The sequence below is a fragment of the Leptidea sinapis genome, chromosome 12 (genome assembly GCF_905404315.1).
Source record: "Leptidea sinapis chromosome 12, ilLepSina1.1, whole genome shotgun sequence".
Lineage (NCBI taxonomy): Eukaryota > Metazoa > Arthropoda > Insecta > Lepidoptera > Pieridae > Leptidea > Leptidea sinapis.
In genome coordinates this window covers 9,220,562-9,235,808 of record NC_066276.1, presented here as the reverse complement: position 1 = coordinate 9,235,808, position 15,247 = coordinate 9,220,562, and the positions used below count along the sequence as shown (strand labels likewise).

The 15,247-nt window shown below is 32.0% G+C and overlaps 2 protein-coding genes across 2 annotated transcripts; both read left to right on the top strand.

Moving 5' to 3' along the window:
- Positions 1 to 1,603: 1,603 nt before the first annotated feature.
- On the top strand, positions 1,604 to 6,077 carry LOC126967141 (uncharacterized). The gene is made up of 2 exons (XM_050811578.1): positions 1,604 to 1,745; positions 1,824 to 6,077. The coding sequence occupies exons 1-2, from the start codon at positions 1,702 to 1,704 to the stop codon at positions 5,512 to 5,514; spliced, it is 3,735 nt and encodes a 1,244-aa protein (XP_050667535.1). The 5' UTR covers positions 1,604 to 1,701; the 3' UTR covers positions 5,515 to 6,077.
- A 6,713-nt stretch (positions 6,078 to 12,790) lies between these two features.
- LOC126967331 (uncharacterized) lies at positions 12,791 to 13,723 on the top strand. The gene has a single exon (XM_050811790.1). The coding sequence runs from the start codon at positions 12,791 to 12,793 to the stop codon at positions 13,721 to 13,723; it is 933 nt and encodes a 310-aa protein (XP_050667747.1).
- The last annotated feature ends 1,524 nt before the right edge of the window (positions 13,724 to 15,247 follow it).

Below are 15,247 nucleotides of genomic sequence, written 5' to 3'. Positions count from 1 at the left end.
GATACAGGTAATTTACTAATTACCTCTATCACATTCGTTACTACGATTAAAAAGACAGTTTCTGTATTTATTATTTATTTTTAAAACATGATTTAAATAAAGTATATAATAAAACATCATTGCAGATTGTATCATTTTCAAAATATTTGATGAAATCATTCAAACTCTTCTTATTAAACTTAAAGTATAGATACATTATGCAGTACTCGCCACACACTGCGGTATATTCATTCTGTACTCTTGCAGTATTGTAGTTATACATTCTGCAATTCCTTTGTAAAAACATCAGCTGGAATCCCTGAGGTGGACGACCATATGAATCGAAGTATTGTCCAATACCCTGCTCATCAATGTGTATTGCAACCCAGTGAGTGCCTGGCTTATTATCACTATCTAAATTGCTGACAATATAACAGGGCGTTACAACATATATCGGCAATCGGTTTGCCGCGTAAACATTATTTTTAATACTGGGATCGATTTTGTTCAAATAATTCTGTATCTCGATTGTATTCATATTAGTTGAGAACAGGGTCTTGTCAGTTGCGATGATTGAATAGTTATGTGGATCATAATAACATAAGCACTCAATAAATAAGGCTTTAATGTATCTTATTCATGTATTTAAAACTTATATGGTTACAATAAAACAAAATATCATTACAAGCGATTCAAATATAAATCTATGAACATTTGATGAAATTATATTTTCATCAATTTTATTATAATATAAAAGCTGATTTAAAAACGAACTTTGTACCTACATACTTACGTAGTCATTAGTACAATCTGGAAATGTTGACTCCATTAAACTATCAATAATTGAACTTATCATTTAAGTGCCATTATGTTTCATCACAATATTTAAAAACCAGTACTAATCATAAACAAATTTACTTTTACGATATTTTAGTATAAAATGCTAGAACTGTTCAGAAAAATAATCATTGAAGTGGCGTATTCAGTCAAATTATTATATATTTTGTGTCTTGTGTAATTGTTGAGTGATTTGCTGCAATGGAGGTAAGTTTTATCTATTATTCACTTTGAAATTAAAAAGTTATATCATTTGTTATATTAAGATATGTATGTATAATACTATTCTAAAGCAGTCTTATTGTTGTTGTAGAATGCATTCAACCCAACAGTGGAAGAAAATACATATAAAACATTTTACTATCCCTTGTCTGAAGATAGTCAGGATTCATTAAAAGTTCCTCAACTTAAATCCTTGAAGAGGGCCAGCTCAAATGAAAATATAGATGCATTATTCGAAGTGAAAAAAACAAAACAAAAGAAAATATCATCATCAATATCCAGAGCACAGGAGAATGGAAGTATTTACATTACAACTAATGCAGATGACGGAAGAAATGCATCACATTTGGTTAAAATAGAAATCTATGATCTCAATAAAATAAAAAACACGCCTGCACAAGAACAATGGAAATACGCTGATTATAGATTAAAATATTATACAATCGACAATAATGAAAGTTATAAGGACATTAAAAAGATTTTATACAATGTTACGAAGAAAATTTTAGAAACAGAAAATTATAAGAAATATAATTTTAACAATAAGTAGGTAGCTATGAAGAAATACATAAATATTAGTTCAGTTTAGTTATTAGTTTATTTATTCTCTTATACAAATAATATTATTATATTCTCATCATTTGGAAAATTAAACATAACGATATGGAACTCTGCTTTGTATGTAATGAGGTTGAAAAAATGATCAAGTGAGTTATTTTCTTTGTAAATTATTTAGTATTATATTATTGATGAAATGTGGCTAATATCATTCACTTATGTTGTAGTCAACCTGTTCTACAAAGTGGAGGAGGTTTTAAGAGAAGAAGTGCAGTATTACAAGACAGTGAAGACAATGATACAAGTACAAAGAGAGGAAGACAAGGGGAACCATCCACATCATCGGGGCTCACCAGTGTGAACGATGAAATGGTGAACTGTTCTTTATGTCAAATCTTAATACGGAAAAGATATTATGCAAATCATCTTAGAAGTAACCTCCATAAGAATAACGTAATGCAATTACATAGTACTTTAAAAAATGTCACAGTACACGAATCGGCTTTTGGTAATAGAATAATCTCATATAAAATAAAGAGTAAATCCAACCAATTACAAACATTCGAAACACCAGAAATGTTTTTGAATTCTATTAAAAATGAAATTATTTCACTATTTGAGGAATCTGTTCGATTGCTTACAATTTTTAAAGTTAATTTTATTCTGCACGCTAATTTTGTTCAAGAAACAAAAAATATTTCTAATGAATTTGAATTTCAAACATGTAGTTATACTATAATGCAGGGTGAGGATTTAAATTTTTTCTTTTCGTCCTTATGTGATATGTTGATGACTAAAATTAGCACATTTGAGAAAAAAGATAGTGGTTGGAGTCTTAAGAAAATAAATGCATTAGACATGAATATAAACAAATTCAATCCATTACGTGGAAAATCATACATTGAATTACCTAAAGAAATCAAATTAAAAAAAAGTGTTATAAATGTACAAAACTCGGATGATTTATGCTTTAAATGGGCTTTGCTTTCTGCATTATATCCAGTTACTAAGAACTCTCAGAGAGTTTCATCTTACAGTAAATATTCAAATAAATTAAATTTTGACGGAGTTACGTTTCCTGTTAAAATGACAGATATACAAAAAGTAGAAAGGTTAAATAATTTAAGTGTAAATGTTTTTGGTCTTGAATACAATTGTAAAAAGAAAGTACATGAATTAGTTGGTCCATTGTATTTAACAAAATCACGGAAAATTGTTCATATCAATTTATTATTTATTTCGCACGGAACAATTAATCATTTTTGTTACATTAAAAACCTATCGCGTTTAGTAAGTGGTCAAATTTCAAACCATGAACATGCAATCTACATCTGTGATGGTTGTCTTTTACACTTCTCAACAAATGATAAGTTATCAGCCCATCAATTGAATGATTGTTGTCATATTAAAGTGGAATTGCCTAGTACAGAAAAAACTTTAAAAGATTGGTTTGGACAACCAATTTCAAACAATGTCTTAAAATTTGATAAATTTAATAAGATGTTACAAATACCATTTGTTATATACGCGGATTTTGAAGCTTTCCTTAATCCAATTCAGACATGCTTTAACGATCCATCAAAACCTTATACAACTAATGTTCACAAACACGAAGTTTATAGTTTTGGGTACTATATCAAATGTTCATATGATGATAGTTTATCAAAATATGAAACATATAGTGGTCCTCATTGTACTCATGTCTTTATGAATCAGTTGTATAAAGATTTAGAAGTGATTTGCACAAAGAATTCTTTTATCATAAGTCCAAAGCCTTTGACTTCCAATGATAATGAAATTATTTCGCAATGTAAAGACTGCTTTATATGTCAATTTAATTTAAATGGTGAATGTGCATTATACTTTGACTCGCATACAGGACATTTTAGAGGAGTTGCACACGAAGTATGTAAGACAAAGTTTAGAATCCCCTATCACATCCCAGTTTTTTTACACAATCTTAGTCAATATGACTCTCATTTTATTGTTCATGCATTAAATTCTATTGAAGGGGAAATTGATATTATTCCACAAACGAAAGAAAAGTACATTTCTTTCACAAAAACGATAAAATTTAATAATCATAAAATTCAATTGAGATTCGTTGATTCGTTTAAATTTTTGCCTTGTAGTTTAGACAAACTTGTTCAAAATTTGATGGAGGAACAATTTCAAACATTAAAATATAATTTTCCAAATAATAATGATTTTTTACGTCTTAGAAAAAAAGGAATTTATCCATATGAATTTATGTCATCACATGATTCCTTAAAACTTTCAGCACTCCCTAGTCGCGATAAATTTTACAATACATTAACCGACACACATATTTCCGATGAAGATTATGAACATGCCAAGGATGTTTGGCAACACTTTCATTGTCAAAATATGTCAGATTATTCTGATTTATATCTTAAAACCGATGTTTTACTTTTAACAGATGTGTTTGAAAATTTCCGAGCCTTATGTTTGCAAACATATGGTCTAGATCCAGCTCATTATTATACAGCACCTGGGTTAAGTTGGGATGCTATGTTAAAATGCACAAAAATTAAATTAGAATTACTTCAAGACTTTGAACAAATAGCTTTTATTAGATCGGGCATTCGAGGAGGTGTATCTCAATGTAGCAATCGTTATGCCAAAGCAAATAACAAATATATGCGAGAATATGATAAAGACACACCAAACTCATTTTTAACTTATCTTGATGCTAATAACCTTTACGGATGGGCCATGTCTCAATTCCTTCCTACAGGAGGTTTTGAGTGGGTAGATGTCACAACTAATTTTGATGTCCCTGATGATTATGAATATGGTTTTATTTTGGAAGTAGATCTAGAATATCCTATTGAACTGCATGATTTACATTCTGACCTACCCTTATGTCCCGAGAATATATGTATTGGTAATACAAAAGACATAAAATTAGTTCCAAACCTTCGTAATAAAATTAAATATGTGATTCACTACAGAAATTTAAAGCAATGTCTGACAATGGGTTTAAAATTACAAAAAATTCATAGAATTTTAAAATTCAAACAATGCGCATGGTTACAATATTATATAGATTTAAATACAAACATGCGTAAACTAGCCACATCTGATTTCGAAAAAGATTTTTATAAATTAATGAATAACTCAGTGTTTGGAAAAACAATGGAAAATATCGAAAAAAGAGTAAATGTAAAATTATTGAGTCATTGGGAAAATCAGGGTAAAATTCTAGGCGCACAAGATTTAATTGCTAAGCCAGAATTCCATAGTTTATCTATTTTTAATGAAAATTTGGTTGCAGTTCAATTACGAAAGACGAAATTGTTCCATAATAAACCTATTTATTTGGGATTTTGTATATTGGATATTTCTAAAACTCTAATGTACGACTTTCACTATAACTATATGTTTAAAAAGTTTCAAAACAAATTAAAATTATTGTACACAGATACTGATAGTTTAATATATCAAATTTTTACAGATGATTTTTACAGAGATATAAAACCTGATTTACATTTGCGTTTCGATACCTCTGACTATACAGAAAAAAATATATTTGGCTATCCAAAACTCAATAAAAAGAAGTTAGGCTACTTTAAAGATGAAAACAATGGTAATATATTTAATGAATTTGTAGGACTTAGATCTAAAATGTATGCATTAGATGTTGAGGGAAAATTCACAGCTAAAGCTAAGGGGGTTAATAAAAGTGTTACTAAGAATATGAAAATGGAAAATTATAAGACTTGCTTATTTGAAAATAAGAACGAATATTGTTCAATGCTTAGATTTAAGTCAATAAAGCATAATATTTTTACTCAAAGAATAAATAAATCTAGTCTGTCATTTAATGATACCAAACGGTACATTTTACCGAATAATATTGATACATTAGCTTGGGGTCATCATAAAATAGAATAAATATTATATTAAATTTTAAGAATAAATTATTATAGTTTTAAAAAACCAAATGAGAGATTATTGTATTTAGATGTATAAGTTGCGGAGTAAAACATGATGTACTGTATATTGTTTCAATTATCGATTTTTCTGTTTAAATAAATGGTGGTTTAATAACAGATTGTTTCATTACTATACTAAACCTTAACACACATAGACGTAGTAGATAATGCATCATTTCAATCATCCATTCACTGCAATAGTTGCTGGTCCAAGTGGATGTGGAAAATCAGTTTTCGTAAATAATTTTATAAAATTTTTGAATGATATCTGTGATACAAATTTTACCCAAATCACCTGGTGCTTTGATGAAATGCAGCCTTTATATAATCTCAACCACATTAATTATCTTCAAGGTTTACCTGATTTATCTATGTTTGACGGAAAAAATCCTCAACTTGTAATAATTGATGACCTGATGAGGGAATCAGATGGTCGTATTGTTGATATATTCACGAAAGGAAGTCATCATAGAAACTTAAGTGTGTTTTATTTATCTCAAAATTTGTTTCATCAAGGTAAAGGACAAAGAGATATATCACTCAACTCAAGTTATATAATATATTTCAAAAATCCTCGAGATAAAACCCAAATTCGATACTTATCTCGTCAAGTATTCCCTGAAAATCCGAAATATTTGGAAGATTCTTACAGAGATGCTACCAATGAAGCTCATGGTTATTTAATGATTGATTTGAAACAAGAAACAAATGAATTGTGTCGCGTTAAGACAAAGATATTTCCATCCGATGGATATTGCACTGTTTATGTACCCACAAAAGGGTTTAAATATGGTAAGAATCAAGAAATTTCGATCATTTATAAATGATGCATAGACGTTTAAAGACGCATAAAGATTTGTTAATTGCTCTACATAAACTGAAGCCAAAATATCAAAAAGCTTTATTAAAATCATGTAACAAAACAGAAATAAATTACATTTGTGAATGTATTCATAACGTACTGCGGGGTAACGTTGAATTGGCCGAGAAAGAAAAATCTAAATTAAAGAAATATAAAAATATTCTTCGAAAATTGGTAAGAAAAGGTACGAATAAAATTAGAAAAAATATAATTGTACAAAAAGGAGGTTCATTTCTACCGATAATATTGGGTTCTATTCTAAGTGGGTTGATTAATTCATTTATTTAAGAAAATGGATAATGCTAAAAAAATGTTACTTATTGAACCATCATTATTGGAGAAGTTAAAACAACCCAAAGAAAATGATACGCCAAGATCTCGATTAGATACTGATATGCAAAATATCTTAAGCAGTGACATAGAAGATCGAAAGAAATGTATTTTATATTTGCAAACCCTTCAAAGATATCTAAACTTCGTCAAAGAGGATCGACAACCATACCACATACCACTTATAAATGATAATGATTCATATATTGGTTTTAATCAAAGTCATAATGAAATCGATACTGATTATATAAATCATGATGTGAATAAAATAAATGTAGTTCCTTCTCAAACATCAGTGGAGGTTAACAAAAATATTGGAGAAATATACACGAGCTCTGAAATACTGAAACTAATACCGAAAACATATGCTAAAAAAGGTGAACTTTTACTAAATTTGATTTCCTTGAATAAAAATAAAATAAGCTGGGATGAATCTGGTACCGTGATTATAGATAATGAAAAAATACCTGGGAGTAATATTGTGGACTTGGTGAGTGATTCCTTGAGAGCTCTTCAGAAAAGTGAACCTATAGGTTGGGAAAAATTCGCAACAACTTTAAAGGAAATAAAAGTACCACTCACTTATATCGGGAACCCAAAGCGATTGGATTTTATAAACCATTTGCAATTAAAAGAGGTTGAAGCTAAATCAGTACCTGACGAAGAATTTTCTACACCAACAAGTAATAAGTACACAGGGAAACTAAAAAAAAGATCGGACTGGGAAAAATGGACCCCATATTAGAAATAAATAAAATTTATTATGATGCATCACATCCTGCTGGCTACAGCACTATTGATAAATTGTCAAAAGCAATGAAGGGTAAAATGGACAGAAATAGTGTCTTAAAGTGGTTACAATCACAAGAAACATATACATTACATAAACCTGTTCAAAGAAAATTTCCTCGTAACAGATATATTTTGTCTAATATTAATGAGTTATGGCAGGCCGATTTAAGTGATATGAGATCTTATTCTGAATATAATGATGGTTTCAAATACATACTTTGTGTTATTGATGTCTTTAGTAAATATGCGTATGTTCGAGCAATGAAAAAGAAAAACTCTGAAACAGTTAAGGAATGCTTTGAAAGTATTTTTGCTGAAGCTAATACTACACCTACACATATACAGTCTGACAAAGGAACTGAATTTGTTTCCAAATATGTACAAAAATATTTTAAATTAAAAAACATAAATTATTATACAACCAATAATCCAGATATTAAAGCAAGTATTGTCGAAAGATTTCAGAGAACTCTTAAAATGAAAATGTGGCGCTATTTTACACACAAAAATACTCATAAATACATTGATGTTTTACAAGATCTAGTGCATTCATATAATCATAGTTTTCATTCTAGTATAAAAATGTGTCCATGTGATGTTAATAATACAAATATAATGAGTGTATGGCGAAATTTATATGATAGAGAAAGTAAGATAAAAACATCAATTAGTATGGTGAATCCAAGAATTCACGTTGGAGATTATGTTAGAATAACAAAACATAAACATATTTTCCAAAAAGGATATGAATCAAATTGGAGTGACGAAATATTCATCGTATCTACTATAATACACCGATCTCCGTTTGTAGTATTTACTTTAAAGGATTTAGAAGGTGAAGAGATAGTTGGTACATTTTATGAAAAAGAGTTACAAAAAATCATATTCGACCCCACTACTAAATACAAAATAGATAAAATAATACGCTCTCGATATACCGGTAACAGAAAAGAATTGTTGGTGAAGTGGAGAGGTTATCCAAATAAATTTAATAGCTGGATATTAGCTTCTACTTTGAAAAAAATATGAATAAAGATAGTTTTTATTTAACTTTACTAAGCAATAGTTCTATGGATTATTTTCCTGATAATACAACAACATTATTTTCTACGAAACTGCCAAAACCAACAATACTAGAAGGTGAATGGAGGGTTGGAGTAGTAGAATTTCAGTACCCATGCACTATGTTCACCGTTCAAGAACATGAAAACATTATTTATATAACAAAGTTGATGCAAGTACCCAATGAAAGTAAACCGTCATATGTTTATTACAAGACACATATTCCAGCCACAAATTACGATAACATAAATCATATTTTGATGGCACTGAATAACACTCGAGAAAAAATTAAATTTAAGTGCGATGAGGTTTCAAGGATTGTAGTTGCTACAATAACGGATGAATCCATAAAATCTGTAACTCTATCACCTAAATTATGTCTTCAACTAGGGTTCGAACCAAACAGGAACCTCGTTGAAAAAAATTTTGGAAAGTGTCCAGCTAATTTGCATTTGGGTTTACCGTCTCAATTATTTGTTTATTGTGACATAGTGGAGCCTCAAATCGTTGGAGATGTTATGACACCCCTTTTACGAATAATACCATTGGATCCCTCAAAATACATATATGGAGCGTACAAAATGCACGTTTTCTCTCCTCCCCATTACCTACCTGTGATGCGTAGAGAATTTGATACAATCGAAATAGATATAAGAACAAGCACCGGTCAAAAGATACCATTCCAATTTGGAACAGTGTGCATTAAACTCCACTTTCAAAAATTATAATGTACGGCAAACGTGATAATATTTCATGTCCATATGAACACTATTATACTCACCAGGCCGGATCGGGTATCGGAGTTATTTATAAAGGAGCACCGTATCAAAGAGGTCATGGAATCGGAAGTTTTCTTGGGGGGCTGTTTAGATCTATTTTACCACTACTGTCTAGTGGTGTTCGAACTATTGGTAAAGAAGCATTAAGTACCGGTGTAGGTATATTATCAGATATGGTTAATGCACGCCCCATGGAAGATTCAATAAAAACTCGTCTAAAAGAAGTCAGCTCAAATTTGAAACGAAAAGCCGATGCTAAAATAGATAATATCAACATGTTTGGATCTGGGTATATAACAAAACGAAAACGTCGTTCTGCGATCATTCCATCATTGACTGCGAAAGCGAAAGCTATTAAGAAATTAAAATTGAATCAAAAACAAATCAAAGATATATTTACTGATTAAATATGTCATTTTTACATAGTCAGTCTTGTGAATGCATTAAGTCCGAATTGGATTTATTTGCATTACCATCAACTCAAACTAGCATTGAAAGTGGACTATGGATTCATTATAAGCCCATTTCATCACTTGCTGATGATGGACCAATAGAATTTCAAGTACCTGGGGCAGGTGATGACTATGTGGATTTATCCCATACTTTACTCCATATAAAAGCTAAAGTTTTGAATCAAGATTATACAAAACTGACAGTACCGACAGTTGTGGCCCCAGTTAATAATTGGTTACATACACTTTTCAGTCAACTTGATGTATATTTAAATCAAAAACTTGTATCGCCACCGAATAATACATATGCATATCGAGCTTATATTGAAACTCTATTGAATTATGCACCTGCTGCAAAAGAATCTCATCTCACTTGTGGTCTATGGTATGAAGATTCAGCTGGAAAAATGGATGCAACTGATGAACAAAATAAAGGATTTATTAAAAGACAAGAATTGGCTAGTGAAAGCAAAGAAATAGAAATGATAGGACATTTACATGGAGATTTATTCAATCAAGAAAAATTTTTGATTAATGGCGTTGACATGTGCGTAAAGTTAGTTCGTTCTAGAGAAAATTTCAATCTCATGGCTTCATCAACTGACCATAAATTTAAAGTGTCTATTACAGATGCAACTCTTATTATTCGAAGAGCACGAATCAACCCAACTGTGCTACTTGCACATCAAAAAGTTTTATCATCTACTACAGCAAAATATCCAATCACGCGAGCAGAAGTCAAAGTTTTAACTATACCATCAGGCATTCAGGGGAAAACCCTTGATAACATATTCCTTGGTCAAATACCCAAAAGGTGTATAGTCGGTTTTGTGAATAATGCATCCTTTAATGGTAGTCTCACAAAAAACCCATTCAATTTCGAAAATTATGATATTAATACATTTTGTTTATACATAGATGGACAACAGATACCTTCAAAAGCCTTACAGCCATCGTTTGACAATAATATTTTTACTACGGTCTATCATACGTTATTCTCAGGAACAGGTATACATTTCCTAAATGAAGGCAATGGAGTATCAAGAGAGCAATATGCCAAAGGGTTTTGCTTGCTAGCCTTCGACTTAACACCCGATTTATCAGCAAATTCTTCAAGTCATTGGAATCTTATAAAACATGGTAGTGTAAGATTAGAAGTTCGTTTTGAATCAGCTCTTACACAAACAATTAACTGTATTGTTTATGCGGAATTCGATAATGTTATTGAAATTGATAAAAATCGTAATATTTCTGTAGATTACAGCAGTTAGAATATAATAATTAATGTTTGAATCGTTTGTATCCTTGTGTATTTTTTATGTTGATTAAATACTAGATTACCTTATAAATTTATATAATAAAAATATGTATATAAAATGATATTTTGTTTTATTATGGTGAAACATAATGGCACTTAAATGATAAGTTCAATTATTGATAGTTTAATGGAGTCAACATTTCCAGATTGTACTAATGACTACGTAAGTATGTTATGTTACAAAGTTCGTTTTCAATCAGCTTTTATATTATAATAAAATTGATGAAAATATAATTTCATCAAATGTTCATAGATTTATATTTGAATCGCTTGTAATGATATTTTGTTTTATTGTAACCATATAAGTTTTAAATACATGAATAAGATACATTAAAGCCTTATTTATTGAGTGCTTATGTTATTATGATCCACATAACTATTCAATCATCGCAACTGACAAGACCCTGTTCTCAACTAATATGAATACAATCGAGATACAGAATTATTTGAACAAAATCGATCCCAGTATTAAAAATAATGTTTACGCGGCAAACCGATTGCCGATATATGTTGTAACGCCCTGTTATATTGTCAGCAATTTAGATAGTGATAATAAGCCAGGCACTCACTGGGTTGCAATACACATTGATGAGCAGGGTATTGGACAATACTTCGATTCATATGGTCGTCCACCTCAGGGATTCCAGCTGATGTTTTTACAAAGGAATTGCAGAATGTATAACTACAATACTGCAAGAGTACAGAATGAATATACCGCAGTGTGTGGCGAGTACTGCATAATGTATCTATACTTTAAGTTTAATAAGAAGAGTTTGAATGATTTCATCAAATATTTTGAAAATGATACAATCTGCAATGATGTTTTATTATATACTTTATTTAAATCATGTTTTAAAAATAAATAATAAATACAGAAACTGTCTTTTTAATCGTAGTAACGAATGTGATAGAGGTAATTAGTAAATTACCTGTATCACGTTCATGGAAATTTAGACATTGAGTCGCTCACCAATCATTAGCTAAATGACCAGTGATTATTAATGATTATGGATCTGTTTAATTTAAAAAGCTAACTTTGAAACTATAAGAGATATCGAAAAACGGATCAGCGCAATCGCTCGGAAATACATCAAAACCCCCAGTTTGACACCAAACTTCTTTTTTTTTTTTTTTAGTAGGCATCACGAGCAAGTGAGCCAGAATCGAGGAGCCAGAACCGGCGAATCCCTACTACTGTGAGCCAGAACCGGCGAATCCCTACTACTCTCGCCGGGTCAAAACGGCGTAAACATACAAGCAGCTCAGAAGAAAACGCTGCAAAAAAAACTATAACTGATACGGATCTGGCTTCGGCGTCCATTCAGAATGTATTTTGTGACCCAAGTTTAGTTATTGGTTTTAAACAATATACGGATTTTGATAAAGGTCCATTTATTATCCATGTTTCTCGTATCGAGGAAGACCCTACCTCAGGCCAAACTATAAAGCCCATCAAATTCGGTCAACTACTGCATAGGCATAAAATTCCAAATATTTGCCCTGACGGCATAAAAAAAATCGGTAGGAATAAAATAGCTGTCACATTCAAATCGTCTGGTGATGCAAACAAATTTTTAGATAACCCTGTATTATCTGCCAATAAATATACAGCAACAATCCCAAACTTCAACATAACCAAGATGGGTATAGTCCGCCGGGTTCCTGTGGACTTATCTATGAACGATTTTGTGGAGTCTGTCAGTCTTCCCACTGGTTGTGGTAAGATTTTAAAGGCTCGCAGATTCAACAGAAAGGTCATTGAGGAAGGTAAAGTTACTTGGTTACCTACTCAAACAATTGTAATAACTTTCCATGGTCAAGTGCTTCCTGAAAAAATATCCCTCTTCCATAATTCCCTCCCTGTTGAAACCTACCTTTTCCCTACAATCCAATGCCTTAACTGCTGCCGATTTGGTCACATCAAAACTGTATGCAGATCTAACCCAAGATGTTACAAATGTACTCAAGCTCATGCTGGTAGCTCATGTGATACAACTGAAAAGGATGCTATCTGTATTAACTGTTCAGGACAACACTTTGCCACAAACAAGGAATGCCCTGAACTGGGCAGACAAAAAACAATTAAAATTATTATGTCCCAAGAGAACATTTCCTATGAGGAGGCCTCAAATCGTTGCCCAAAGGTGATGAGGCCATACTCAGAAATTCTCCGTAACCCCTCTGTATCCCATAACTACTCCTCAGCACACATGAGCCAGACACCCACTCCTTCTCCCACAGTCAGCTATAAGAAAACTGTATTTTCTTCTCCACGTTCCAAACCCTTATTGAGTAAACCTTATGATCGAGCTGCTCACCAAGCTATCATTGCTGATGTACCTTCAGCCTTCCCAAATGGCTCTGCCCTAAACCACCAAGTTTCTTCTTCTTCATCAACACAGGATGATAACCTCTTGGAGGCCCTCCTGTCAATCTTACTCTCTTTGATTACTAAGAACAATCTTAGCCTACCGTCCAACGTTGCCCATCAACTATCACAAATCTTATCTATTGGTAAAATTCATGGCCCCAGTGTCCATTCTTCAATGGAACACCAGAAGCCTACGTCCTAAAAAACCCAGCCTTATACACCTAATTAATAAATATCTTCCTTCTGCCATCGCCATCTCTGAGACATGGCTGGTCCCTGGAACTCACTTCAGGGTCCCCGGCTATATGTGCCTTAGGGATGATAGAGCAGAAAGTGTTGGTGCGGGTTGCGCCTTATTTATAAGACGCACCCTTCCCTTTTCCCCAATTATCCTTCCTAATCCCCATCCTGGTATAAACATTGTTGCAGCAAAGGTAATGAACTTCTCCTTAGTATCAATCTATGTGCCTCATCCGCAATCAACTATGATTGCAGATATTCTCCTTTTGTTATCGTCTATTCCCCCTCCTATTATTATTATGGGAGACTTTAATGCCCATCATCCCTCATGGGTTCAAGTCACACTGACTATTTTGCCCTTTCCCTGTTGGATGTATTTGATGAAATCAATCTCTGCATTATCAATGATGGCTCTCCAACCTGAAGGGTTTCTCCTTCTCAAAATCCCAAAAGTGCAGTTGATCTCACCTTATGTTCTCCGTGTCTGGCTCCTCTCCTTTCTTGGAACATCTTAAATAATTCCCATGGTAGTGACCATTTTCCTATAATAATTTCTATCCCTGACAAAGTAATTCCACCCCAAAATTTTTCCCCATCTCTTAAATATAGATTAATAGAAGCAAATTGGCCTAAATATTCTTCTTGTCTTGATAAAAAAATTGCTGAGTTTCCAGTCACTAACCATTTTAATGCAGTAGATAATTATAATAAATTAGCTAATGCCATGATTACATGTGCTGACAACAACTTCCCTTTAAAAAAACCTGTTTCAAATAAGATTTCAACTCCTTGGTGGGACTCTGAGTGCACTGCTGCTGCTAAAGAAAGGAAATTAGCTGAATTAAATTACAATAGAAACATGTCCATGTCAAACTTTACTTATTATAAAAAAGTGGCGGCGAAGGCTACCCATTTATTCAGAAAAAAGAAAAAACAAGGTTGGATTAATTTTTGCCAGAATTTAAAACCAAGCACTCCATCCTCAACTGTCTGGAAACAAATTAAAAAATTTAGAGGTTCATTTTGTGATCAGGTGTGTGATTTTAATGTGGATCCTTCTGTATGGCTTGATTCCTTTTCAGATAGGATGTCCCCCCCTTCAGTTCCAAATATGGACTATTTTCCATCCCCCCCAATCCCTCTTGCCTCAACTCACAGTTTAGAGTCCCCCTTCTCATTCTCTGAACTTCTTCTTGCTCTGGATGGCCTAGTTGACTCTGCTCCTGGGGCAGATGGAATCCCATACTCTTTCATTAAAAATTCATCATCTACAACCAAGGAATATTATCTTAGCATAATCAATAACCTTTTTGATCTTGGTTCCATCCCTCCACCTTGGAAAAATCAGGTAATTATTCCATTACTTAAACCTGGTCAGAATCCATCTGAAGCTACCAGCTATAGGCCAATTGCCCTCTCTTCTGCTCTTGCAAAAGTTTCTGAAATCATGATTAAACAAAGACTTGAGTGGTTTGTTGAAACCAAT

Coding starts and splice junctions, on each gene's coding strand:
- LOC126967141 (XM_050811578.1), top strand. CDS start 1,702: ATGGAACTCTGCTTTGTATGTAATGAGGTTGAAAAAATGATCAA. Junction 1,746..1,823: donor GAGGTTGAAAAAATGATCAA/GTGAGTTATTTT, acceptor CTTATGTTGTAG/TCAACCTGTTCTACAAAGTG.
- LOC126967331 (XM_050811790.1), top strand. CDS start 12,791: ATGGGTATAGTCCGCCGGGTTCCTGTGGACTTATCTATGAACGATTTT.